General features: G+C 56.7%; 2 protein-coding genes across 8 annotated transcripts in view; one reads left to right on the top strand and one right to left on the bottom strand.

Annotated features, from left to right (window-relative positions):
- EXOG (exo/endonuclease G) overlaps nt 1-25592 on the top strand; it is a 68788-nt gene that overhangs the window by 26794 nt on the left and 16402 nt on the right. The window contains exon 7 of one of the 2 annotated variants that reach the window (XR_010727326.1): nt 20715-20758. The exons of the other annotated variant lie outside the window; for it this stretch is intronic. The gene's annotated coding sequence lies outside the window, so the exon portion shown is untranslated. Of the gene's footprint in view, nt 1-20714; nt 20759-25592 lie in introns of those variants that run through there. 2 annotated transcript variants of the gene reach the window in all.
- The window catches only part of SCN5A (sodium voltage-gated channel alpha subunit 5), a 97222-nt gene continuing 92448 nt past the window's right edge, over nt 20819-25592 (bottom strand). For all 6 annotated transcript variants that reach the window (XM_066245508.1, XM_066245510.1, XM_066245507.1 and 3 more), the window contains one exon: nt 20819-24321. In XM_066245508.1, the coding sequence (XP_066101605.1) occupies nt 23081-24321 (1241 nt within the window). In that variant the 3' untranslated portion in view covers nt 20819-23080. The remainder of the gene's footprint in view (nt 24322-25592) is intronic.

Here is a 25592-nt window from a genome sequence, read left to right as displayed (position 1 = left end):
TTCGTGCTCGGGCCTTTGTGGGTTTCAGACCCTTCCCCATCACGACGTGACGCGCCCTCCTGGTGCGGCGGACTCGTGTGGGCGCAGCACTCGGGCCTCAGTGGTGGCAGTGCTGACCTGAGTGGGGCTGGACCTCCCTCGTGGAGCACACGCCACTCCTCTCTCTGTCCGCCGCCTCACGTGGAACTTGCCCCTGTTCACCGCTCTGGGTCTTTTTCATGTCAAATCGCCTTCCCGTCACGCTCTTACCTGCTTAGATGTGGGATTATGTGTATGCCCAACTGTTAAGGTTTCGTTTTATTATAGTCTCTCCCCGTCTTCAAGCCAGTTCACAGTCTTGATGACCGCGATCTGACCGTCTGACATGTCCGCTCTGCCTCCCAGCTTTGAGATGGCAGATTGGGTAAACAAGCCTTCAGCGTGTCCGTTAGAAACATCGAATGAGACAGAGCCAAGGAAGACCCCTTTGGTGGGAAATTCATTGTACATGGCAACCTGCCTCACACACCCAGCAAGTTTCATGGGATAATAATGTGCTCTGATATTTAAGTTCGATTCTATTTCTTTAAAAAGACAACTGATTGCACAACGCAGGGTAAGGTCTCTGTCAGAGTCCGCCTGTGCGTCCCCGGGGGCAGGGAGGGCGCCTGCCGCGTCTCTGGGGCACACGGCACGCCTGGGCCAGCGCTTGGACGCGTGCATGTAGGGAGGCACACCTGGGTCCCCGCCCCGTCTTCCCTCTTACCAGCTGGGCAGCCTTTGGCAACTGACTTTACCCTTCTGAATCAAGGTCCTCGTCTGGGGACAGGGGGAAGATTTAGATGACATGTAGTTTGGCAAGCTGTTTGGTAAATGGTAGCCAGTTGTGAATTCCTGCGAATAATTATCAGTTACTGTCATAAGCAATGTGTCCCTCCAACATTCATATGTTGAAACCTAATCCCCAATGTGATGGTATTAGGAGGTGATTAGCTGCAGCCTCGTGAGTGGGATTAATGCTCTTATAAAACAGACACCTTCCCCCCTGACCCCCTTGAGAGCTCCTTTGCCCCTTGTCATGTGAGGGGACACTGAGGAAAAAGCTGAACCAGAAAGCCAGTCCTCACCAGACACCAAATCTGCCAGCACCTTGATCTTGGACTTTTTTTTAAATTTCTTTAGATGAGAAGCATCAATTATTAGTTTTTCGTTATGCATTGTGACACCTTAGTTGTTCATTGATTGCTTTCTCATATGCACCCTGACCGCGAGCCTTCAGCAGACCGAGTAACCCCTTGCTCGAGCCAGCGACCCCGAGTCCAACCTGGTGAGCTTTTGCTCAAACCAGATGAGCCTGTGCTCAAGCCGGCGACCTCGGGGTCTTGAACCTGGGTCCTCTCCATCCCAGTCCGACGCTCCATCCCCTGCGCCACCGCCTGGTCAGGCAATCTTGGACTTATCCACCAAAACTGTGAGAAATGGGTTCTTGTTTAATAAGCCCTTCAGTCTACGGTGTTGTGTTATAGCATCTGGCGTGGACTCAGACAGTGACTGCTGAGTTTCGTCTTGATTTGAGTAGGTGAGGGGCAGAGCCTGACTTCGTGTGGGGTGAAGCTCTGGGCCAGGCAGAAGCCGTTGTGTCCGTCCCCAATCCCAGGACTGTGTGATGTATAACTTCTAGCCCTTTGACCATGTCAGTGATTTTACACGAGAGGTTATTGGTTCAGCCCTTCCAATAGATGCTGTTCCTCCCGTTTCACAGGCGAAGAAACAAACTGCAGGCTTCTATGGCTTGGGAAGGTTTTCTGGCTCCTGGTCTAATGTTTGCCCTCTGCGCCGCAAGGTTGTCAGTTATTTTAAATTGTGCTGCAAGTCAGTCGTTCATGAATTTTCTCCTCTGAGCCCTGCCAGGCCCTGCTAACTCCCAGAGGCAGGCACATCATGGAGTTGACTCCTTTCTGGGCCTCCAGAGGGTTCTGTAAGTGGTACATGCCCAAAAAAATGTTTTTGGAATTAGCAACAAGTCAGAAACATCAAGCTTATCCTGCTTGAGTCCCACTGTGCTCCTTAGGACCCGGGAAGGGTAGGGACAGGGGCCCAGCTGTGGGTCAGGGACGTGTAGGGACCCAGTAGACACCAGCTGGGACAGAGGCCCAGGGCTGTCGGGGAGGCATCTCGGAGGAGGCAGGGAGGCACATGCGTTGGTCTCTGCCCCCCACCGGGGCGCTGACTGTGCTTGGAGGCAGGCAGGTGTCAGTGGGGGGAGCAGGGGCCTCGTATCTGGGATAACCTGGCGGGCTGAGCATTGCTTCCTGCAGGCTGGGGTTCCCAGGGCACTTTCCCCAGGGCCCTCCGTCGGGCCCTGCAGGGCCTGCTCGCTGGTCTGAGCAGTCCATCCCAGTGGGGAGATGGGAACCGGGAGGCAGCAGGCAGAGTGTCCTGAGCAGGGGCTTCTGTGCATTTGGCCCTGGGGGAAGCAGAGCGAAATGAGGTCTTCCAGCTGTGTGCAGGTGTGGAGCCCCGCCCCCTCCCTCATGCTCTCCCTCCCTCATGCTCTCCCTCCCTCTGCCCTAGTTCCTCCACAGGCATGAGATGAACCATCCTGCCCCTGGTGATGCCAGGGGCCCTTTGCACTAGAGTGTCCTCTAAGGCTGCAGGCGTGGGGACAGTGGCAGGCAGGGGCCTTGAGGTCGCCAAGCCTCCCTGGGATCTCTGAGGCCGCAGGGCAGCTGGGGCCCCCGTGGCTCCTTAGGCCTCCAGACAAGACAGATATCTAAGTTCCCTGCCACCACCCTGGGTGGGCCCTGACTGCCCCCACTGGCCTCCCAGGTTATGTGCTCTGTGCCCCCCTCACCTCTCTGCCCCCGCCCCGCCCACCACTTCACAGGGAGCCTTTAACCTCTTGCCGTCCATGTCCGTTTAGACCCAGGTGGAGACCTCAGAGCTCATCCAAGGTCAGTGGGGACAATGGGACATGTTTGTGCCTCCTCCCTAATGAGACTGGTATCTGAATAGACTGGTGTTCCTCAGGGATACATGCCCCTTACTCTGCCCTCACTGTGGCCCTGGGACCCTGCCTCGGGCCCACGGGCTGAGGCTCAGATGCTCGCGTGCTCTGGCCTTGGCTCCAAGCCCAGCTCCACTCCTGTGTACTTGCAATATGATTTTAGGTGAGTGGCATCTCCTTCTTCCTTGTGTCCCTGTCTGTAAAGTGAGGTCGGGCTAGACAGCCTCCAGCGCCTCTCCCTGGGTGGTATCCGAGGCAGAGTACTTCTTCAAGACACACAGCTTGGCCCGAGCCGGTCAGCTCAGTCTGTTAGAGCGTCATCCCGAAACACCAAGGTTGCAGGTTCGATCCCCGGTCAGAACACAGACAGCAGGTGACTGATGAATGCATAGCTAAGTGGAACAACAAATGCGTCCCTCTCTCTCTGTCTCTCTAAAATCAATAATAAAGAAGTAAGAATTAAAAAGAAAGGCAGTGTGCAGGGCGGTTTGCTGGGAAGGCACGCGGGGGCGGGCTGGAGGCCGCGGGGGGATAAGTGGGCTGAGGGGCCTCTGAGGAGGTGTGAATGAGGGAGGCAGAGCAGGCCAGTGCAGACAGCCCTGTCCCAGCCCTATCTCCCGTCTGCGACACCCTCTCCACACCCCGGCCCCGATAAGCGGGTGTGAGACACGGCGGCCTGTGACAGGCCCTTCAGCAGGGAGGGGGTGGGGGGGTCCACTCCACCCTGCTTTCAGACGTCCGCATCTTCCTCCCCACCCTCCCCTCCCGGCCAGCCTGGACAGAGCCCACCGAGCAGTGTCCTGCCCGACACTCCGGCCCCATCTGAGACTCTGCCTCTGCCCGCAAGGTCCCGGCTTCTTGGGGGCGTAGGGAACAGACTTCTCTTGCAAGGAGGATGGCCACCCTGCCAAGCCTGCTTCTGCTGGCACGACAGTACTTACCACTGGGCACATCCCAGGGCTGGGCCTCTTGTCGCCTCTCCTCCAGCCCGTGGCCGTCAGCTTCCAGTCACCCTCCCTGAACTCTGGCTGTGGAGCCACCGCCCCGTTCGGGCCCTCCTCTGAGGCCCCAGCCACATGCACCAGAAGGCCAAGGCCAGAAGCACCTTCTTCTGGGTGTGGGCACAGGGAGGGGGAAGCAAGGGAGGCTGGCAGGAAGAGAGGCAGAGCTTGGCGCTGCAGGGAAGGGTGGGAGGCAGAGAGGACCGGGGCAGAGTCGGCAGGAGCCCTTCTCGGGGGACAGGGGCTCTGTCCAGGCCCCCAGACCCGAAGGTGCTGAATCAGAACTTCCTTCTACTTTCTCAAAGGTTTCCTTGCTTGTCCAGATCTCGAGATTATTTTGGTTCTCAGGCTGTAACCATGCTTCGCCGGGTAGTACATCCATGTGTGTGTGTGTGTGCGCGCGCGCGCGCATCCGTGTGTGTGTGTGTGTGTGTGTGTGTGTGTGTGTATACGCGTGTGCTCATCCTGTGTGTGCCCCTGCTGAGGGCTGAAGCCAGGCGGGTCAACCTAAGGTCACCTCCCAGCTCTGCCTCTGACCGGGCTGGGTGTGTGTACAAGCTGCTCAACCACCCTGTGTCTCAGTTTCCCCGTCAGTAGAATAAGGGTGACAACTTGGGTGCCAGTATTATATACCTTGCAGGACTGTTGTACGTATCGAATGAGTTAATACAGGTAAAGTATTTTGAATAGTGCCTGGCACAGAATAAACACCACATGAGTTTTGACCATTATTATTTTTGTAAATTTTGTTTTAATGTAACTTCAAACTTAGAGAAAAGTTGCAAACAATTCCCATATAGGCTTTATGCATATTCAGCAATATTTTATATTTTATAATTCTCTCTGCCTATCTGTGTATACCTTATACCCTGTATTATGTATGTATCATACACAGTCTATATACACGTAACATGCATTTTTCCCCCCTGAATCAGTTGAGAGTAAGTTGAAGACATTATATGTTTTTACTCCTAAATACTTAGGTGTGTATTAGTAAGGACAAGGATATACTTTTACAGAACTACAGTACACTCATCAGAATCAGAAAATTTAACATTGATATGATACCATTATCTAATCCACAGTCCATATTTCAAATTTTGTCAGTTGTCTTGATTGCGACTTCTTTGTGTCATATTTTTCCCTGTTCCAAGGTCACCTATTACATTCCGCTGTCATGACCCTCAAGCCTCATTTAATCTGGAAAAGGCCCTTTGCCTTTCTTTGTGGGTTTGGTTTTTTTTTGTGACAGAAAGAGAGAGAGAGAGAGAGAGAGAGGCAGAGAGAGGGACCGATAGGGACAGACAGGAAGGGAGAGATGAGAAGCATCAGTTCTTTGTTGTGCACCTTAGTTATTCATTGATTGCTTTCTGATACATATGTGCCTTGACCGGGGGCTACAGCAGAGCGAGTGACCCCTGCTCAAGCCAGCGACCTTGGGCTTCAAGCCAGTGACCTTTTGGGCTCAAGCCAGCAACCTCACGCTCGAGCTGGTTGAGCCCGCGCTCAAGGGTTTCAAATGACAACCTTGGGGTTTCGAACCTGGGTTCTCCGTGTCCCAGTCTGATGCTCTACCACTGTGTCACCGCCTGGTCAGGCTCTTTGTGTTTCTTGAACTTGACATTTTTGAAGAGTTCAGGCCAGTTGTTTGGTACAATGATGTCACTCATTCTGTGAGTTATTTCTTCATTCTTAGTTTCAAGTTAGGCATTTTTAGCAAGATTACTACAAAGGTGACGGTGGCTGTCTCAGAGTGCCATGTCAGGGGGCACACCAGCTCCCTGTTCCCATTCGGAGATGTTGTCTGTGATCACTTGGTGTAGGTCAGGGGTCGGGAACCTCTGGCTTGCGAGTTAGATGTGGCTGTTTTGATGGCTGCATCTGGCTCGCAGACAAATATTTAATAAAAAATAATGTAAAAATATAAAACATTCTTATGTATTACAATTCATTCATTTCCTACAGCTCATGTTCATTGTTGCGGGTGGCTGGAGCCAATGTCCTCCAGGACAACACCAAATTTTTATTGGATAATGCATAACGTACACAGGTCGTTCTGTGGCTCTCATGGAATTACATTTTAAAATATGTGGCATTCATGCCTCTCTCAGCCGAAAAGGTTCCCGACCCCTGGTGTAGGTGGTGTGTGCTAAGTCCCCCCCACTGTAGAATTACTGTTTTCTTTTTGCAATTAAAAAGTTAGCATGGGGAGGCTCTGGCCTGTGACTCAGTGGATAGAGTGTCATCCTGGTACACCAAGGTCGTAGGTTCGATCCCTGGTCAGGGCACATATGAGAAGCAACCAATGAATGCACAACTAAGTGGAGCAATGAGTTGATGCTTTTCTCTCTCTCTCTCTCTCTCTCTCTCTCTCTCTCTCTCTCTTTCCCCCTCTCCCCCTCTCCCTCACTCCCTCTTTCCCTCCACCCCCTTTTTCTCTCTGTCTTTCTCTCTCTCTCAAATCAAAGGGAAATAAAAGGGATGGTGGGGAAATGCTACGTTTCTCAACAAAGTTTTACTCGCTAGTTTTCATCTGTGGGCGATTTTCTGCTCCATCCTTTTCTAAATTTACTAGCTGGCTGGTTCAGACCGGCTGCCAGCCTTTGGCATGTCTCCACAGGCCTTTGGACACTCTCACACTTTCTGGCTCAACAAGATGTTCCAGGCTCACCCTGTAATTGCTGTGGCAATGAATCGGCCATTTCACCAAGGAGTCCAGGTCCCTTTGGATGGAGAATGGTATTTAGAAACCAAGATTTGGGCGCTGCGTGTGCTCATTGATAACGGCGTGTTATTGCCTCTGTTGACCATTGGTATTATTTGTTCCCTTGGATGTGATGGTGGGGGGAGTCCAGAAGGCATTGGGGCACAGAGACGGAAGGGCAGGGAGGGAGCACGGGGACCCCGAGAGTCCCCTCGCTGTCTGCAGCTCTCCAGGTCTTTCCCGCCTTCTCTTTCCCGCCTTCCCCTCTTCAGCACGACCTCACCTCCTCTTTCTTGGTCAGAATTCCTCTGCAGATTCCAGCTGTGGGAACCTTGGAAACCATTGCCCCAGCTACGTGTGTGATATCAGAGGCAGACAACTATGTGACCTTTGTGTGTGAACAGCCAAAGGCAAAGATAATTGACGAGAAAGTTTTTGCTTAGAACAATCTGGTGACAAGGTGATTGGGGAAGACACATTTGGAAGACTTCCACCTGGAAACGTTCCTTTTTCTGGCATGAAAAGCACTCAGACCAGAGCCTGTGCTGAGGTTGGGGATAGGGTGCCGTTGGAGGTGTGATCCCCGAATCAGCCTCCTCAAGGCTCTGGGTAGCAGCAGGGAGGACTCGGTGCCCAGGACAGCCCACTTGTCGTGTCCACAGGTAGTGGGTACAGGTACAGTTTACAGAGAAAATGGCTGGAGCCCAGGGAAGACCACTCGAATGGCTTTCTTAGTTAAGCAAAGGAAGGGTGAGTGGGTAGCCTTGTTCCCATCCTGGATCCAGTTCTGAGACTGGATTCAGGGCTGCTTCTCCCCGAGATTCCCTAAGACCCAAAGCTGGCCCCCGGGCGGGGGGGGGGGAGGTACATCCATTTACAGAAGCAGCCCAGAGCCTCTGGGTGGGGAAAGCATAGTGTGAGTACAAGATGTGAGGGGAAGGAGATCCTTCCCCTGGGTGGGTGGGCCGAGGAGGGCCAGGGGCTCCTGAAATGAACTTACCTTGAGAAAATCAGGAGTGGGCGGGGGGCTGAGGTCGGCAACAGGAGCCGCCGGCCGGCGTTCTCCTGCGGCCGGGCTGACGGGCACGGCCTGAGCTGCTGTTGGGAGGTTCCAGGGACTCCGCCATGCTGGGACTGTGGCTCCTCATCCATAAAACTGTCCCCTAGAGATGAGGCAAAGGGGGATGCCCTGGGGTTCCCTTGACTGACAAATGGTACCGTTTTCTGGTAGCCTGTGCCGGAACCCGGGGGTCCGAGTGTCCTTAGCAGTGACCCCGCCTCCTGTTTTCTTATTTAAACAATTCAAGCCAAAGGTGAAGTTTCCTCGAGGGAGGTACTGGACACGTCATGTAAATTCTTTTTTGTTTGTTTGTTTGTTTGTTTTTTACATAGAGTCAGAGAGAGGGATAGATAGGGACAGACAGACAGGAACAGAGATGAGAAGCATCAATCATCAGTTTTTCCTTGCGACGCCTTAGTTGTTCATTGATTGCTTTCTCATATGTGCCTTGACTGCGGGCCTTCAGCAGACCGAGTAACCCCTTGCTCGAGCCAGTGACCTTGGGTCCAAGCTGGTGAGCTTTGCTCAAACCAGATGAGCCCGCGCTCAAGCTGGCGACCTTGGGGTCTCGAACCTGGGTCCTCTACATTCCAGTCCGATGCTCTATCCACTGCGCCACTGCCTGGTCAGGCGTCATGTAAATTCTTGATGGGCGAATAGGAAAAACAAAGTGAGTTGAGGCCACCTCGGAGTGGTGTGTGCTCAGGGGACAGCTCCCGCGACTGCATTCATGGCGACCTTGGCGTGCGAGGTACCGGAGTGCACCGTCTGTCGCAGCTCACTGCTCCAGGTGGACGCGGAGGCTGGGTTAGGAGAGATGGACCGAGACTCGATTCCTGGATAGAGGAAGCCCTGTTGAGTCATTCACCCTGCTGGCCAAGTGCATCAGGACAGATGTAGGCGGCCTGAGGGCCAGCCTGAGGTGACCTGAGGAGGCACCCTCCCCGCAGTCCCAGCCGGGGAGCCTCCTCACTTGCTCTCAGGTCTCCTGCCCACCAACTTAGTATCCTAAGTAGCTCCTGATTTTCTGACTCTCTACTATCTCCATCCTGGTCCAAGCCACCGTAATCTGTCCCTGCAGAGGCCGTGTGGCCTGATTCCTCACAGACCCATCTCTCGGAGCAGGAGTGGGCTTGGTCTAAAGCACAAGCCCAATGGGCATCCGGACCCTCCTTCCAAACAACAATAACCCACAGCGCCCCAGGGTCACTTTCCTGTGCCTCATTGGGCTGGGTCCAGCCACGTGGGCCACCTTTCCCTTGTGGGCAGGGCCACGTCCCTTCTGCCTCAGGACCTTTCACATCTGCTCTGCCCTCCACCTGGAAAGGCCCCCTTTGGGTCAGCGAACATGCCGTGTCTTCACCAGAGGTCTTCCCTGACCCGAGGCCGGGGGGTGCTCACTCACTGCGCTTTGTTCTCCGGCCCCCACAGTTTCATAGCCGTGAGCAGCCATTGTTTGTGCATTTTGAGGTTTATCTCTGTTTCCCGGAATTGACTGTGACTCCATGTGGGCGGGGCCTCGTCTGCTTTGCTCACTGTTATAACCCCACTTGTCATGTGCGCATAGGTGTTTGCTAAGGAAGAGTGGAGTTAGTGGGGGTGGGTGAGGAAGGGGACCTCTGTGGCTCGGGGTCTCCTGCCACCTGCCACTCGTGTGTGGCATGCACCACGGGTGTCGGCTCAGCTGGCAGGGCTTGGGCCCACCACTCAGCTTTCATTCACCCTTCAAATATCACTGCCTCCACAGAGTGGCTGGGTCCTGCGGCAGGTGGAGCTGGTGGGGCCAGACGCATGGCTTCCTGTGGGTCTCTCCTTGGGGCTGGGTGGTCTTTAGCGGGGGTACAGGAGCAGAGAAGTTGACTTGGGGGGCTCTGTGGCTGGAGCTTGGCAGCAGGTGGGTGGTAAGGGTGGCACCGAGGTGGCGGCTGTCCCTGAGGAGAAGAGGGCATGGGCGGCCAAGGTGCCCAGGGAACTTTGGGGGTGGGGGGGCTGCTGGCTGGGAGGCTGGGCGGGGCTGCCCGGCTGAGGAGGTGACAAGGAGCGTGAAGTACATGCTTAGTGGGAGTGAAAGGCTGGAAGGGTGGGGAGGCCCGAGCTCCGTCTCCCCTGCCCCCACCCTGCCTCGACCTCTCTGTGCTCCGTGCTCTGATCTGCCTCACCTTCTTGCTCCGGCCCCTCAGTGCCTCCTGCTCTCCCTGCTCTGGGCTTCTAGAACCCCAGGCCTCCAGCCCCCGTCGCCCCCTCAGCTGTCCCAATCTCCCAGTCCCTCGGCTCCCCCAGTCACCGCCCCGGCCCGTCCTGCCGTCCTGCCCGTGGCCCGGGCCCTGCCGGCCGGCCCTCCTCTCGTCACCTCCTCCTCACTCCCCCTGGCACCCTGGCGTCGGCCCCAGATCCTCGTGGACTGATTTTCCAACACTCCTGCCCTCCTCCCCGCCTCACTGCCCCGAGGGAGGGGCTCCCGCGGGGCCCCAGGTTTCTTCCAGAGGTCAGGGGAGTGAAGGGGGTGATGGAGGGCCTGGCCCCCCGCAGGCCGTGGAGCTGGGCTGGGAGAAGGCATTGGGTGGGGGGCATACTGAGCACGGTGGGGCGGCGGGCGCTGTCCCTGCGAGACCACACTGCTTTCACAGCCCCGCCCCACCGGGCCTGCTGGTCTTGCCTGGTGGCATCTGCTCTTCCCAGTTCCTGCTCAGTCTCTTCTGTATCCCCCAGTCCTTCTTGTGGCTCATGGGCCCTCTCACTGGTGACCGAGGAGCTGGGCCCCAGGCCATGCTCTGGGTCAGGAGTTTGGGGAGCTTTCTAATGCTATGTGTTTAACTACTGTCTGTCGGGGGATACCCTAGGTGTCTGTCGGGGATACCCCAGGTGTCTGTCAGGGGATGCCCCAGCTGTCTGTCAGGGGATGCCCCAGCTGTCTGTCAGGAGATGCCCCAGGTGTCTGTCAGGGGATGCCCCAGCTGTCTGTCAGGAGATGCCCCAGCTGTCTGTCAGGGGATGCCCCAGGTGTCTGACAGGGGATGCCCCAGGTGTCTGTCAGGGGATGCCCCAGGTGTCTGTCAGGGGATGCCCCAGCTGTCTGTCAGGAGATGCCCCAGCTGTCTGTCAGGAGATGCCCCAGGTGTCTGTCAGGGGATGCCCCAGCTGTCTGTCAGGGGATGCCCCAGGTGTCTGTCAGGAGATGCCCCAGCTGTCTGTCAGGAGATGCCCCAGGTGTCTGTCAGGGGATGCCCCAGCTGTCTGTCAGGGGATGCCCCAGCTGTCTGTCAGGAGATGCCCCAGGTGTCTGTCAGGGGATGCCCCAGGTGTCTGTCAGGGGATGCCCCAGGTATCTTTCAGGGGGTGCCCCAGCTGTCTGTCAGGGGATGCCCCAGCTGTCTGTCAGGAGATGCCCCAGGTGTCTTTCAGGGGGTGCCCCAGCTGTCTGTCAGGGGATGCCCCAGGTGTTTTTCAGGGGATGCCCCAGGTGTCTGTCAGGGGATGCCCCATCTGTCAGGGGATGCCCCAGGTGTCTTTCAGGGGTGCCCCAGGTGTTTTTCAGGGGATGCCCCAGGTGTCTGTCAGGGGATGCCCCAGATGTCTGTCAGGGGATGCCCCAGGTGTCTGTCAGGGGATGCCCCATCTGTCTGTCAGGGGATGCCCCAGCTGTCTGTCAGGGGATGCCCCAGGTGTCTTTCATGGGGTGCCCCAGGTGTCTGTCAGGGGATGCCCCAGGTGTTTTTCAGGGGATGCCCCAGCTGTCTGTCAGGGGATGCCCCAGGTGTTTTTCAGGGGATGCCCCAGCTGTCTGTCAGGAGATGCCCCAGGTGTCTGTCAGGGGATGCCCCAGATGTCTATCAGGGGATGCCCCAGCTGTCTGTCAGGGGGTGCCCCAGGTGTCTGTCAGGGGATGCCCCAGCTGTCTGTCAAGGGATGCCCCAGCTGTCTGTCAAGGGATGCCCCAGCTGTCTGTCAGGGGGTGCCCCAGGTGTCTGTCAGGGGATGCCCCAGCTGTCTGTCAGGGGATGCCCCAGGTGTCTGTCAGGGGATGCCCCAGCTGTCTGTCAGGGGATGCCCCAGGTGTTTTTCAGGGGATGCCCCAGGTGTTTTTCAGGGGATGCCCCAGCTGTCTGTCAGGGGATGTCCCCAGGTGTCTGTCAGGGGATGCCCCAGGTGTCTGTCAAGGGGATGCCCCAGGTGTCTGTCAAGGGGATGCCCCAGGTGTCTGTCAAGGGGTGCCCCAGCTGTCTGTCAAGGGATGCCCCAGGTGGCAGTTAGAAGAGACCTAATAGATCTATAAGGGGTGTGTCAATAAACAGAGAGCAGTGCAGGAAGTCAGTGGATGTTACTGTAGAAGGGACTTACAGCTTGTCCCCAACAATTTACCAGTGAAAACACAGGGCTCTGAAGGGGGAAAGGGATTGATGTGAACAAGTCATAGAGGGGTTAGTGGTAATCATCGTCATTATCCTACTGGACATTTATGAAGTGCTTACCATATATGAGGGGCTATGTACATCCCCTCCACAGCTCACTTCACACAATGCTCACACTGCCCTAGGAGGTTGGTGTTGTTACGCCCATTTTACAGACAAGGAAATGGAGACTAGCACACTGAGGTTAATTTCTTTAGCCCATAAAGAAAAGAAAGACTGTGGCAGAGCAATGGAATGTTGTCACACTGCACAGGGAGTCTTGCTCCTCAAATGATCTAAGTATAGAAAGCATCTGTACACTCCTTCAACGGCAGGCATTTCACCAAAGGCGATAGAAGACTGGCCGATAATCACACGAAAAGACCCTCAATGCTCTTAGTCATCAGGGAAATACAGATTAAAGCTATGAGATGCACCCATTCATGTGGTTAAAATTAAAGAAAAAGAAAAAAGAAAAAGATTGACCATACCAAACGCTGGCATGGATATGGAGCAACTGGAACTCTCAGTGTTGGTGGGAATGTAAAACAACCATTTTGGAAAACATTTTACAACTTCTTTTAAAGTTAAACATACACTAATCATATGACCCTCAAATTCAATTCCTAGGTTTTTACCCAAGAGATCAAAACATAGGTCCACACATATATCTGAACACAGATTTCATAACAGCTTTATCCATGATAGTCAAAAGTTGTAAACAACCCAAATGTCCCTCAGCTATTGAATGGGAAAGAAATTGTGGTACACGCGTGTAAGAGAATACCACTCAGCAATGAAAAGGAACAGACCAACACCCTCAACAACACTCGATAACATGGAAGCGTCTCAAATCCGTTGTGTTGAGTGACAGCAGGCAGATGCAGAAGGCTGCGTGCATGCTAATTCGTTTAAATGAATGCTCTGGAAAAAGCAAATCTAGAGGCACAAAGAACTGCTCAGTGGCTGCTGCAGGGGTTGTGGCTGGGGAAGGGGTTGTCTGTGGAGGAGAACGAGGGAACTCCTTGGCCAGGTGGGAATGTTTGATGTCTTGGTTTTGGTGGTGGCATACATACTGCTTATGTATCGGTCAAACCCGTGCATTTAAAAGGGGTGAGTTTTATGTAAATTATATTTATACTTCGCTGAACCTGCTTTAGGTATAGAAACAGCCTGGCCTGCGGTGGCGCAGTGATTAGAATACTTGACCTGGAGTGCCGAGGTCGCTGGGTTCAAGGCCCCGGGCTTGCTTGGTCGAGGCACATATGACAAACAATCAATGAACAACTAAAGTGAAGCAGCTAGGAGTTTATGCTTCCCACTCTACCCTCCACCCCCACCCCCGTAAAAATCAATAAATAAACTCTTTAAGAAAACAGAAAGGGAACAGTGGGCTGGAGAGGGTAGCAAATAGGATGGCCATGGTTGTGTCATTGCAAAGGTGACATCTGAGAACAGACTTGAACGAGAAAGGCAGCATCATTCCTGGGGGAAGAGTGTGGCAAGCTTAGGGAATAGCGGGTGCTGGAGTCCTAAGGTTGGTGCTGGCCCAGCTGGGCAGGGGCAGCGAAGAGCTGGTCGGGCTAAGGTCAGTGGTCCCCAACCCCCAGGCTGCGGACCGGTACCGGTCTGCAGAGAAAGAATAAATAACTTACATTATTTCCGTTTTATTTATATTTAAGTCTGAACAATGTTTTATTTTTAAAAAATGACCCGATTCCCTCTGTTACGTCTGTCTAAGACTCACTCTTGACGCTTGTCTCGGTCACGTGATACATTTATCCGTCCCACCCTAAAGGCTGGTCCATGAAAATATTTTTTAACATTAAACCGGTCCTTGGCCCAAAAAAAGTTGGGGACCACTGGCTTAGGTGGAGTAAGAGACGGCTGTGGAGGGGCTTGGGCAGGCACGGGGGGCTGGCGCAGACCATGGGGGCTGCATAAGGCTCAGGCTCTTCAAGTGGGACCACCGGGAGTGCTGAGCAGAGCCGTCCCGTGATCCGCCTCGCCTCTGCACAGATTTACCGGCTGCTGCGTTGAGAACAGTCTGGGGCAGGACCAGTTAGGAGGCTTTTGCAAGAATCCAGGCAAGAGATGATGGTGGCGCAGACCCGCATGGAGGCAGTAGAGGTGTTGAGAAGTGGTTGGACTTGGGATATGTTTCAAAGGCAGAGCCAACAGGATTTCCTGCCGGATTGGACTGGAGGTGGGGTATTAAAGAGAGAGAGGGAGAGGGAGAGGGAGAGGGAGAGAGAGAAGGCAAGGGTGATGTCAGGGTTTTTGGCCCGAGCAGCTGGAAATCCAGCCAGGCACCCTGAGGGGCTGTTGACCAGTGCTAACTGTCCCCGGGGACCTGTGGCTGAAGTCAAGACAGAGTCAGGAAGGGAGGGACTCAGCGCTGCCCCTGTGCGGGGACTCGGGGATGGGCTGCACATGCTGGTTATTCCATTACCCTTTATTTATTGGCCTTATTGCTCTTGTCATTTCCTCATTGTCTCCTGTCTGGAGAGAAGACTATAAATGTGATGGATTGACACAGGATACAGGTGGCCCCATTACTGCTGTTAAGCTGTTCTCTCTTCTTGGGGAGGGGTCTGGCCCCACCCTCCACCATTCCGAGCTCCTCCCACAGCCTTGCACGGGGAACCCTGGCCTTCCAGGAAGAGGGGGTGGAGGCTGAGAGGGTGAGTGGCAGGCAGATAATCCCCCAGGAGACATGGCTCAAGGACAAATACTGGAGGCAAGCTCAACCCCCTGGCCGGTCATCCCTACAATTCCAGCACCCGCTCCCTGAGGCTCAGGGCGCAGAGGCCGGGCATGGAGCAGGGTGGGAGACAGGATGCACCGCCTGCTGGTCAGCCCGCATCCAGGGGCGGGGGCTCTGCTTGGACCTGGACCGCGTGTCTCTGGAATGCTAGCCGCCGTCTCTCCACAGAGTCTGGGATGACGCGGCTTTTCTCTCCGGCGGCAGGTGCCTGGCAGCCGCCCAGGGACGCCGGCCCTGTGAGCTGGCGTGGGAGGAAGTGCCTGTCGGGGTGGTCATTACATGTGCTGGGCTCAGGCTGGCCTGGCCCCACCTCTGACCTGGGACACCGCAGGGGAGTGGTGCCCCCCAGCAGGGCTCCCAGGGTCCCTCTGATAGGGATCCCCCTCCCTGCAGAGCTGGCCGCGGCCAGCTTTTGAGTGTCACTCTGAATGCGGCCTTCTCTGGCCTGCTGTGGGCCTCAGTCCCTGGGAATGCCTGAGGCCGCTGGGCCGAGGGGGTTCGGACAGGAGGTTCTTTCCTGGGACTTCAGGCGTCTCCTGTGGGGACGCCCCTCCCGCTCCCTAACGGCAACCCTCATTACCGAGCCTTGAGTGTGCACGTGTGTGAATCCGCACAGGACTCTGCGTAGGTGAGGGTGTCATGTGGCCCTGGGTCTCGCCTCCTTCCAGAAGAAGGAAGTGTAGAAGGTGGGGACCTCGGAGGGCAGGAAGGATCCAGATAGAGGAGAGGGTCTATCTGGGTCAGGGGTAGTCAGCCTGGTCCCTACCGCCTCCTAGTGGGCGTTCCAGCTTTCATGGTGGGCGGTAGCAGAGCAACCAAAGTATAAATAAAAAGATTTAACTATAGTAAGTTGTTTTATAAAGATTTATTCTGCCAAACTTGGCGAAAATCAGACATAAAGTACTTGCTAAGTAATTATTATTATATGCTTTCACTTGCTGTAACTCTGCTTTATAAATTTTATAAAGTAAAGTTACTTCCCTACTTGATAAATCACCATGACTGTGGAACCGGTGGGCGGTTAGAAAGTTTTACTACTAACAGAGATACAAAAGTGGGCGGTAGGTATAAAAAGGTTGACTACCCCTGGTCTAGGTGAATTCGGTGAACTTGACTGTGTTGTCTCTTCTACAAACATTCCTGTCTCCTAATCAGTGCCAGGCACTGCGGTGGGGTGGGGAGTGTGGTTCAATTACCCAGCTGGCCTGGCCTTGCCCAGCTCTCAGATTCGAGGGCCAGCCATGCAATGCAGCAGGCTCAGAGCCCTTGGGGCGTGGGGCCACGGCACGGGCACGGGTGGCTCCAGGGGGCCGTGGAAGCTTCAGCCACCGTCCTGGCTCCCTGAGCCCATCAGCAGTGGCCGGTGGCAGCACTTTGCTCTCCGTTGCTGCCCGTCCCATGTCCGCCTGTAGGAGCGCCTGTGCTCTGTCCGTGGCCCCTCCCGGCCTCGGCTCCAAGTCTCGTGGCTGTCAGGGCTGGCCGGCGGAAGAGCTGCTGGCACGGGGCAAGGGAGCTGCCAGCGCCGTGGCCCCGGGGTGACAGCTGACGTCTGTCCAGGAGCATCTCTGTCCCTGCCAAGGACTGAGCTGCCTGGGCCACATGCCTTCCCGCTGACATAGGAGCCGACATTCGTCCCTCACAGAGCAGCCCGCTGCCTGGACCCCAACCTCACCCCAGAGCGGCCGGTGACAGCTGTGGCCTTGCTCTGAGCACGTAGCCCCGCTCGGCCTCCCTCCAGATGGGCCGCCATATCCCAGCCCAGGGGCGACCCGTCGCAGGCAGCCAGGGAAGAGCCCGGGGGAGGCCCAGGAACCCCAGACTTCCACCCTTGGCTCCGAGAATGATGGGAGAACTGCCGCAGTGGCCGGGACGGTCCTGGAGCTCGTTGAGGAAGAGGCCCGTCCCCTTCGCGACCTCATGGGGGGTGCAGCCTCCTTCCTGCCAGACAGACACAGGCCCTGTCCTCAAGCTGTCTCTCTGCTCACTGGGATTTCTAGTGAGAAACGCATTTCCTGTTACCACCCTGGCACCCACAGGCACTCGCCCAAGGTTTATAGGTGTCTGAAATACTAGTTTCACAAAACAGCACTGCTTACCACACAGGACACAGACCACAGGGGGGTGGCCCACCCGCCCTTTGAAAAGCCCCAGTCTGGTTGGGAAAAGACGATTCAACAAGTGTCACAGGAGGTTAAAATGGACCGTCCTTGCCCCGGTTTTGAAGAAAGGACTAAAATTAAGGGTTTCAAAGTACCCAAATGACGAGTGTCTCTTATGCAGGTTGTTTATAAAAAAAAAAAAAAAAATGGAAGCAGACACGGGGACCTGCTGTCACATCAAGTCACATATAAAAAGGGTTCGAGAGAGCAGAGGGCCTAGGAATCTGCTGGCTGGTTTCTTTGGAGAAAACTGTCCAAAGGTTCCAGAGCCTGTGGCCTGCCCTTGGGGTGGGGCCTGCAGGCCGGGTGGCCTGCCGAGAGGGGGCTTTCGGGGCCTTCTAGGAGAGCTTTGACACCGAGAGGTGGAAGGCCGGCCTCGCTAGGTCTGAAAAAAGCTCGAGTGGATGGGTGGTGGGGACCTGCCTCCGGCCCCGGCGCCCGGGGAGGGTCTCAGGCCCGCGGTGCTGGTGCTGGCGGTGGCGGTGGGGCTGTGGCCGGGACAAGTGCTCTGGGTGCACCCTGTGGCCCAGAGGTGGCAGGCCGAGAGAGGGCCAGTGTGTGCCCCCACAACAGGGCCACTGGAGGGTCAAGAGCAGGGGTCCCCAAACTACGGCCCGCGGGCCACATGCGGCCCCGTGAGGCCATTTATCCGGCCCCCACCGCACTTCCGGAAGGGGCACCTCTTTCATTGGTGGTCAGTGAGAGGAGCATAGTTCCCATTGAAATACTGGTCAGTTTGTTGATTTAAATTTACTTGTTCTTTATTTTAAATATTGTATTTGCTCCCATTTTGTTTTTTTACTTTAAAATAAGATTTGTGCAGTGCATAGGGATTTGTTCATAGTTTTTTTTATAGTCCGGCCCTCCAATGGTCTGAGGGACAGTGAATTGGCCCCCTGTGTAAAAAGTTTGGGGACCCCTGGTCGAGAGGCAGGGGGTGGACCCACAGGTGCCTGGGGGCAAAGGAAAGGGTCAAAGGGGCACCTGGAAAAAAGGGCATCTCCTGGGCTGAGCCATCGGCATGGAGGACGCCCCGAAGGGGGTCCCCAGAAAGCCCACAGATGAGAGTGGGTGCCCCGTGAGAGTCCCCTCTGGCCCCTGCCCGCCCGCCCTCGCCCCGACTGTTCATGGGCTGGACACCCCAGGGACGAGGCTGAGACTGTTGACCGGGTGATGACCGTGGGCTGCCGTCCTTTCACCCTGGGCTGTGCTGAGAAGCGGCAGGACCAGCCGGGTTCTCATCCAGGCCGGGGAGATGATCCGCACTGAATAAAGCCAAGAGGGATGGAGCGATGGAAGTAAAGGTTGGGTCTGGTGACACTGGGGTCACGTTTGTTTACGTAGGGGCTTTGCAGGTGTTTGCAGTGCGAGGTGATAAGCACCGCGACAAGTACCCAGAGTGGGGGGAGTGATGGGGGAGTGGGTGGGGTGCTGGTCGGGGGGCTCCCAGGGGAGGTGACATGAGCATGAGGCCTGAAGGCCGACTGGGAAGGAGAAGGGTGTTCTGGAGGCGGACACAGCACTGGAAAGGCCGAGGGGAGGACGAGCCTGGGCCTCTGGGGGCCTGGAGAGAGATGCGGTTACAGCGGCCGGCCCAGCCGGAGGCTCTGGGAGGGGTCTGCCTGGATCCCGAGGCCGCAGGAAGCCGCTGGAGGGTTTTATCCCGGAGGCAATGAGCTCAGATGAAAACGTTCTGGAAGCTGAGCGGTTTGAATGGCTGGGGTGAGAGAAAGGGAAGCCATGGGGCGAGATGCTGGCTTCAACTGGGGAAGCAGCAGCAAGTGGTAGGGTTTTCCAGACACCAGGAAGGTGGTGCCAGCAGGGCATGGGCCAGGCTCGGGGGCGAGGGAGCGCCTGCCGTTGAAGACGGCATCTGTGGTGCACCTTCACCAGCGGGCTCGGGGCGAGAGGGAAGAGCTCAGGGTCAGGCAGCCTGGTGCGCTGGCCTGGGCTCCGGGGTGGGGGGAGGCTGGGGCTCCAGATAAAGACGCAAGACTTTTTTTAGCGCACGCATGCACAAGAAAGAACGGGAGAGAGACAGACAGAAAGGGAGAGATGAGAAACATCAACTCGTAACTGTCATTTTAGTTGTTCATTGATTGCTTCTTATACAGGACTTGATGGGGGGTCGTGCTCCAGCCAAGCCAGTGACCCCTTGCTCAAGCCAGTGACCCAGCCCTGGCTGGTTTGCTCAGTGGTAGAGCATCAGCCTGGTGTGTGGAAGTCCCGGGTTCGATTCCTGGCCAGGGCACACAGGAGAAACACCCATCTGCTTCTCCACCCCTCCCCCTCTATTTCTTCTCTCTCTTCCCCTCAGCCAAGGCTCCATTGGAGCAAAGTTGGCCCGGGCACTGAGGATGGCTCCATGGCTTCCATCTCAGGCACTAGAGTGGCTCTGGTTGTAACAAAGCAATGCCCCAGATGGGCAGAGCATCGCACCCTAGTGGGCATGCCGGGTGAATCCCAGTCGGGCACATGCAGGAGTCTGTCTTTCTGCCTCCCTGCTTCTCACTTCAGAAAGATTAAAAACAAAACAAAGCTGGTGCCCTGGATGAGCCCATGCTCAAGCCAGAGACCTCAGGGTTTTGAGCCTGGGTCCTCAGCATCCCAGGTCAGTGCTTTATCCACTGCGCCACCACCTGGTCAGGTGAATTGCAAGCCTCTTCTTTAAAGCTTGGCAGGGGCAAGAGGGCATTCCCCACTCTCTCCTGGGAAGAAGGCCCGAGGCTGGAAGAACTTGGTCAGTCAGTCAGACTCTGGAAAGTGCGCCCCCATAAGAGGCAACCGAGGGACTGGAGGAGATCCTGGAGGGGGTGGTGCCACCGGAGCCTGAGGCAGAGAGGACTTCCCGAAGGGGCTGCTGTCCCGACTTAAATGCTGTGGACGGATGGGACCCCCAAGATGAGGACAGCGGAGGCCCTGCTGGCTGGCAGGGGACTTTTGGTGGGTGCTGGGGCAGCAGTGAGGCAAAGGACAGAGGAGTGAGGGGAGGGGGAGGGAGGGGAGGGGAGGAAGCCCGAGTCGGGTGTCACAGCTCCAAGCCGGGCTTGACCCACAGGTGCCACCGTAGGGCTGTTCTCCACGGACCTGCCCATTCCTACATCCGCTTTCCAAACTCTTCCCGTGGTGTGAGCCCCAGCTCGCGGTCCTCCCCCTCTGCCATGCCCAGACCGGCGTCCCGGAAGGCACAGCCCGGTGCCGTCTTGTGGGGACGCTTCTCCTGGCCATTTGCCCAGGACGACAACGGGAAGCCCTGCGCGGTTCTCAGGATCCCGTCTTGCTCTCCCGCGCCACCCCTGCTGGCCGGGTGTGCCCGGCACGCGGCCTCCCGCAGGAAAATGGCTGGAGACTGCGGCCCTGATACAGGTCTTCGGTGCGGACTTTGGAACGCCAAGTCCTGCGGGCGGCCAGCACTGATGATGGTTTAAAGGAAGCAGCTGATCCCCACAGCCATTTTCCTGCATACCTGAACGGTGCTGAGTTCACCTGAATCCATTCTAGACTAATGGGACTCAGGCTCTGCTCATTTGCTTGATGAGTCGAGAAACAAAGACGACGAGGCAGCCGCGCTCTGGCTCTCAGTCCTGGAGGCCGGGAGTGCCCTGTGCCCATCTTTCCTCTGTGTCCTGTCTTGTGTTTTCTCCTGCAGCGCCGTCAGTCCATGCGCGCCCACTGCCCAGCTGGTCGCGGCAGCCTCTTCCGGGCTCCGCGGGCCTCGTCCAATCTCGGCACAAGAACAGAGCCCACGCCAGGTCATGTAAGCCATTTATTGGTTTGTTTTAAAAATATGTATCTTATTTACACACAAAGTTTGGTGAGAAGTGCTCGATTAGTTCAGACAACAGCTGGCACTTGATGCTTGTCCCTCCCTCTTCCTCCCGCCTGCTGGTCATTGTGCAGTTCTAGAAGAAAATCAAGAGAGCCACAGTAAGAGCTGAGGAGTCAGGTCAGGCCTGGCCTGGCCCTGGCCCTGCCCTTGACCACTCCCTCTGCAGCTCCTGGGGTGGTTAGCTGCCAGCCCCAGGCCCCTGTCTCAAGGCCCTGGGCCTGTCCACACAGCAGTACCACGGCCTCCTTCTGGCCAGTGGGGTTGGCAGCCCGGCCGCCTCCCAGGCCGCATTCCTGCCCGCGCAGGGAGGGCACACACCTCTCCGAGCCTCAAGAGCAAAGCACAGATATCTACAAAAATAAGATTTCCACTCGAAGTATCGCTGGGACAGTTAAAACCACGTCCCACACTGGACTCAAAGGGCACACGGGGGAGAAGAGAAATCACTGGGGCTGGGGTTGCCACCACGGGGACCGAGGTGACAAGGAGAAGTGTAATAATACTCGACTCCCTGGCAGTGCCACCAGTGCTGCCAGGAGCCCGGACGTCCAGCCCTCCGGCAGCTCGGCGAGGTAGGTGAGGGGCAGCCAGTGTCCGGCTCGCTGGGCTGCCCTGAGGTGGCCTGTGCGGTGGGGTGCCCGGCGGAGGGCGGCCCAGCTCTGCCTGCTCAGGCTCCACCAGCCACCGCTGTCACCCAGGGTGACAGTTCTCTACACGAAGATTTGCATATGCAAAATAGGATTGTCAGCAGCTGAAGAGGTCCTGGGGGTGATTGGACTAGAAAAAGTATTTTTTTTTCCCTGATAAAAGCCCTCTCACAAGACCTGTGGGACCACCTGGGTCCTCACCCAGGAGGTCCTGTGTGCAGTGCCACCAGGACCCCACGCTACGCTGGAGGGGCTGGTCCAAGGCCACACTGCTCCCTTCCCAAGGGGTCTGGTGGCTCACTCCCCTCTCAGGACACGGAACAGGGCCTGACCGTCCTGAGGCCCCTTCCCTGCAGGGGACCCAAGCTGTCCTCCCCACTCCCAAGCTGCCGCCTCTGGAGAGGAGCTGGGGACCAGGCAGTGTCCTCTCACCCCCTGGGCAGAGGCAGAAAGTCCAGAGAGAGAACCCGGGCAATGATAACAGGTTCCCTTCTTCAGGCAGGCTCAGGGCTGCTGAACATCTCAGCCCCCAACCCCACGGAGCGCAGCCTTCTCTCCCTGGGCCCATGGGGCGGGGCCTCGCAGGTACCAGGGCGGGAGTGAGCCGGGGCCAGGCCGTGGGGGCTCCCTCGGGCCCCTCAGCCCTACGTTAATACTCTTACAGGAGGCCAAGCTCCCCTGGGAAGAAAAGGCAGCCTCAGTGCCTAGGACCAGCCCTGGGACCCAGGCAACTCTCTTCTGGAAGCATTTTATTTTTGTAGAACGAATCCTAGTAGGGCCTGCCTTAAAAACACGGGGAAAACAGGACCTTGGGGACCATGGAAGGCCGGGTGGGGCCCCACTGACAAGACCCTCGCCCGTGGGGGCTGGGAGGAAAGGTCTGTCTCCTTTAGGCTGGGGCACGGGTGGCTACCAGACACTCGTCTGTGGGGAGCCAGTGTCTGGCTGTGCGTGTGTGAGTCTGTGCACACGTGTGTGTGAGGGAAGGGGTTCGGCCCACGTGGCGGGGAGCCCCTGGGCAGTGAAGGCCTGTGGGAGCCACGCTGGATTCCACTTTCGCTCTGAGAACAGCGTTCCAGCAGCTGCACGCTCTTGTTCAGAGCTCAGGAGAGGCAGCGCAGGCTGCTGCCGATGTCCACGGAAAAAAAGTTAGTTCTTTGCTCAAGTAAAAAAATATCAAATATAATAAATTTATGAAAGCCCATTCACAACATATACAGTCTCAGTTTTACAGTTTGCCGCAGCAGCTGGGGTGGAGTTGCTTTTCAGGGTCCCCGAGGGCTGCCGGGTCAGACGGGCCCCTGGCACGTGCAGGGCCTCCAGGGACGGGCTGCCCCGGGCGGTCGGCTGGGCCAACGGCTCCAGGCCACCCACACAGCCCCGCAGAGCTCGGCCTCGTCGACCCACAGGGCTGAGCTCCTCTCTCACTCCTGAAGCCCAGAGCGGGGAAGGCCCAGCCGGTGCTGGTCTGCTGCTGCACGTGGGTTTGCCGCAAGGCAGCAGTGCCTCTGGGTGTCTCCTGGCCAGCTGGGGCGAGGCTCACACGATAGACTCTCGGTCCCTGTCTGGGGACGGGGGAAAGTCCGCGAGATCTTCGCTGCGGCTGTAGTCAGACGCCCGCACCTGGAGGTTGTCGCTGGTGGCCCTGGTGACGCTATCATAGGAAGGTGGGAAGGACGTGGAGGAGACGGAGGAGCTGGCGGGCGGGCCCCCGCGCCGGGAGTAGTTCTCCCTCATCATGTGCGCGATGAGGCCCTCCTGCTCTGGGGCATCCTCTTCGGAGAGGCCGCTGCCGCCCGCCTGCTGGCGGAAGAGGAAGGAGGCGTGCTTCACGGAGCGCTGCAGCAGGTGCCTGCGGAAGGCCCGCTGGATGAGCGTGGCCGACACCTCCTCGTGCTTGCGCCGGAGCGTGGTGGTGATGGGCTCGTAGGAGATCTTGGACGGGTTGGCCGCCATAAACTTCTCCTCCATCTGGATCTTCAGGGCGTCCATCTCTCCGGACTCACCCAGGACCCTCTTGGTGAAGGCGAAGAGGATGTCCATGCAGTGGATACGGTCCCCGCTCACCATGGGCAGGTCCATATTGATGAGGCTTATCTGGTTGGGCTTGGCGATACGGAGTGGCTCAGACAGGGCGTCTGCAAAGTCGGACAGGACTGAATACTCGATGAACTGGGTGGCCTCCGGGTCGAACTTCTCCCAAGTCTCGTAGAACATGTCGAAGTCGTCCTCGCTCAGGGGCTCGGTGCTCTCCTCCGTGGCCACGCTGAAGTTCTCCAGGATGATAGCGATGTACATGTTGACCACGATGAGGAAGGAGATGATGATGTAGGTGGTGAAGAAGAGGATGCCCACGGCTGGGCTCCCACAGTTCCCCCGGGAGCCATTGCTGTTGGGCAGGTTGGGGTCGCAGTAGGGGGGCCCCGTGTTGAGGATGGGGCTGAGGAGACTGTCCCAGCCCGCCGACGTGGTGATCTGGAAGAGGCACAGCATGCTGTTGGCGAAGGTCTGGAAGTTGAACATGTCGTCGATGCCAGCCTCCTGCTTGACGTAAGCGAAGTTGGCCATGCCGAAGATGGAGTAGATGAACATGACGAGGAAGAGCAGCAGCCCGATGTTGAAGAGGGCGGGCAGGGACATCATGAGGGCGAAGAGCAGTGTGCGGATGCCCTTGGCTCCGCGGATCAGCCTGAGGACGCGGCCGATCCGGGCCAGGCGGATGACTCGGAAGAGCGTCGGGGAGAAGAAGTACTTCTGGATGATGTCCGAGAGCACAGTGCCTGTGGGAAACAACGGAGACTGTGGCCACCATGGCATCCCCGTCCTCCCTCCAGCCCAGAGGTGCTGGGCGGGGTCCCTGTAGGGAAGGAGCCAGGAAGAGGCCCTCCCAGGAGGACTGGGTTAGCTGCAGGGCCTGCTATGGCCGCCTCTCTCAATCTCTACTTCTGCCTAGGATCCAGAAAATGAGGAGCTCCGTCCTCTGCAAAGTGCTTTCTCGGCCCCTGTGTTCCTTAGTCTCCTGAGAACACTGCACAACAGAGCCGCACTGGGCCTGTCATCTAGATCAGGGGCTCTGTGGCCTGAGGGGACTTGCTCAGCATTTTGCTGTCCTAACTCAGGCCCGAACTCCGGACCTTGACCTCCTTGCTGCTCAAAGTGTGGTCTGAGGACCAGCAGCCTGGGCAACTCCTGGGCATTTATCAGAAATGCAGAACTTCAGCTCCGCCCCAGACCCACTGCACTGTCACAAGCCCAGAGGATCCACGTGCACACTGAGTGCAAGCAGCACTGGTCGGGTGCCAGCACTCGGCCCTGTGCCACGGCATGCCACGCCACATCACACTGGACCGCGCCACGCCACTCCACAGGTGCGGCATCTCAGCCTCCTTAAGATGGTCCCTATCACCTTCTCGACTCTGTTAGCTCCCATGGCTTACCCGCCCCTTGGTCCCTACTGACTACTCTGGGTTGAGATCTTTTTTTTTTTTTTTTACAGAGACACAGTGAGAGTTGAGTGAGGGATAGATAGGGACAGACAGACAGGAACAGAGAGAGATGAGAAGCATCAATCATCAGTTTTTCGTTGTGACACCTTAGTTGTTCGTTGATTACTTTCTCATATGTGCCTTGACCACGGGCCTTCAGCAGACCGAGTAACCCCTTGCTCACCAGCGACCTTGGGTCCAAGCTGGTGAGCTTTGCTTAAACCAGATGAGCCTGCGCTCAAGCTGGCAACCTCGGGGTCTCGAACCTGGGTCCTCCACATCCCAGTCCGACACTCTATCCACTGCGCCACCGCCCGGTCAGGCTGGGTTGAGATTTTTAAGGAGCAGGGATATAACTTATAGGAGAAACAGTGAAATTAACTTGCCTTGTATCTTCCCAAGTGATCTTGGCAGACTCCTCATAAAATAATGATGTCAGTGGCTGACATGTGTCCAGTGTGCACTGTCAATCAGGCACTGAGCTGAGCGCACTGTATTATCCATTAAGCCCTCCCAGTCACCCTAGGAAGTAAGCTGACACCATCATCCTCATTTTCCAGAAGAGG

This window comes from Saccopteryx bilineata, chromosome 10 (genome assembly GCF_036850765.1).
Source record: "Saccopteryx bilineata isolate mSacBil1 chromosome 10, mSacBil1_pri_phased_curated, whole genome shotgun sequence".
NCBI classification, from domain to species: Eukaryota; Metazoa; Chordata; class Mammalia; order Chiroptera; family Emballonuridae; genus Saccopteryx; species Saccopteryx bilineata.
This window is presented reverse-complemented; position numbering and strand designations above follow the sequence as displayed.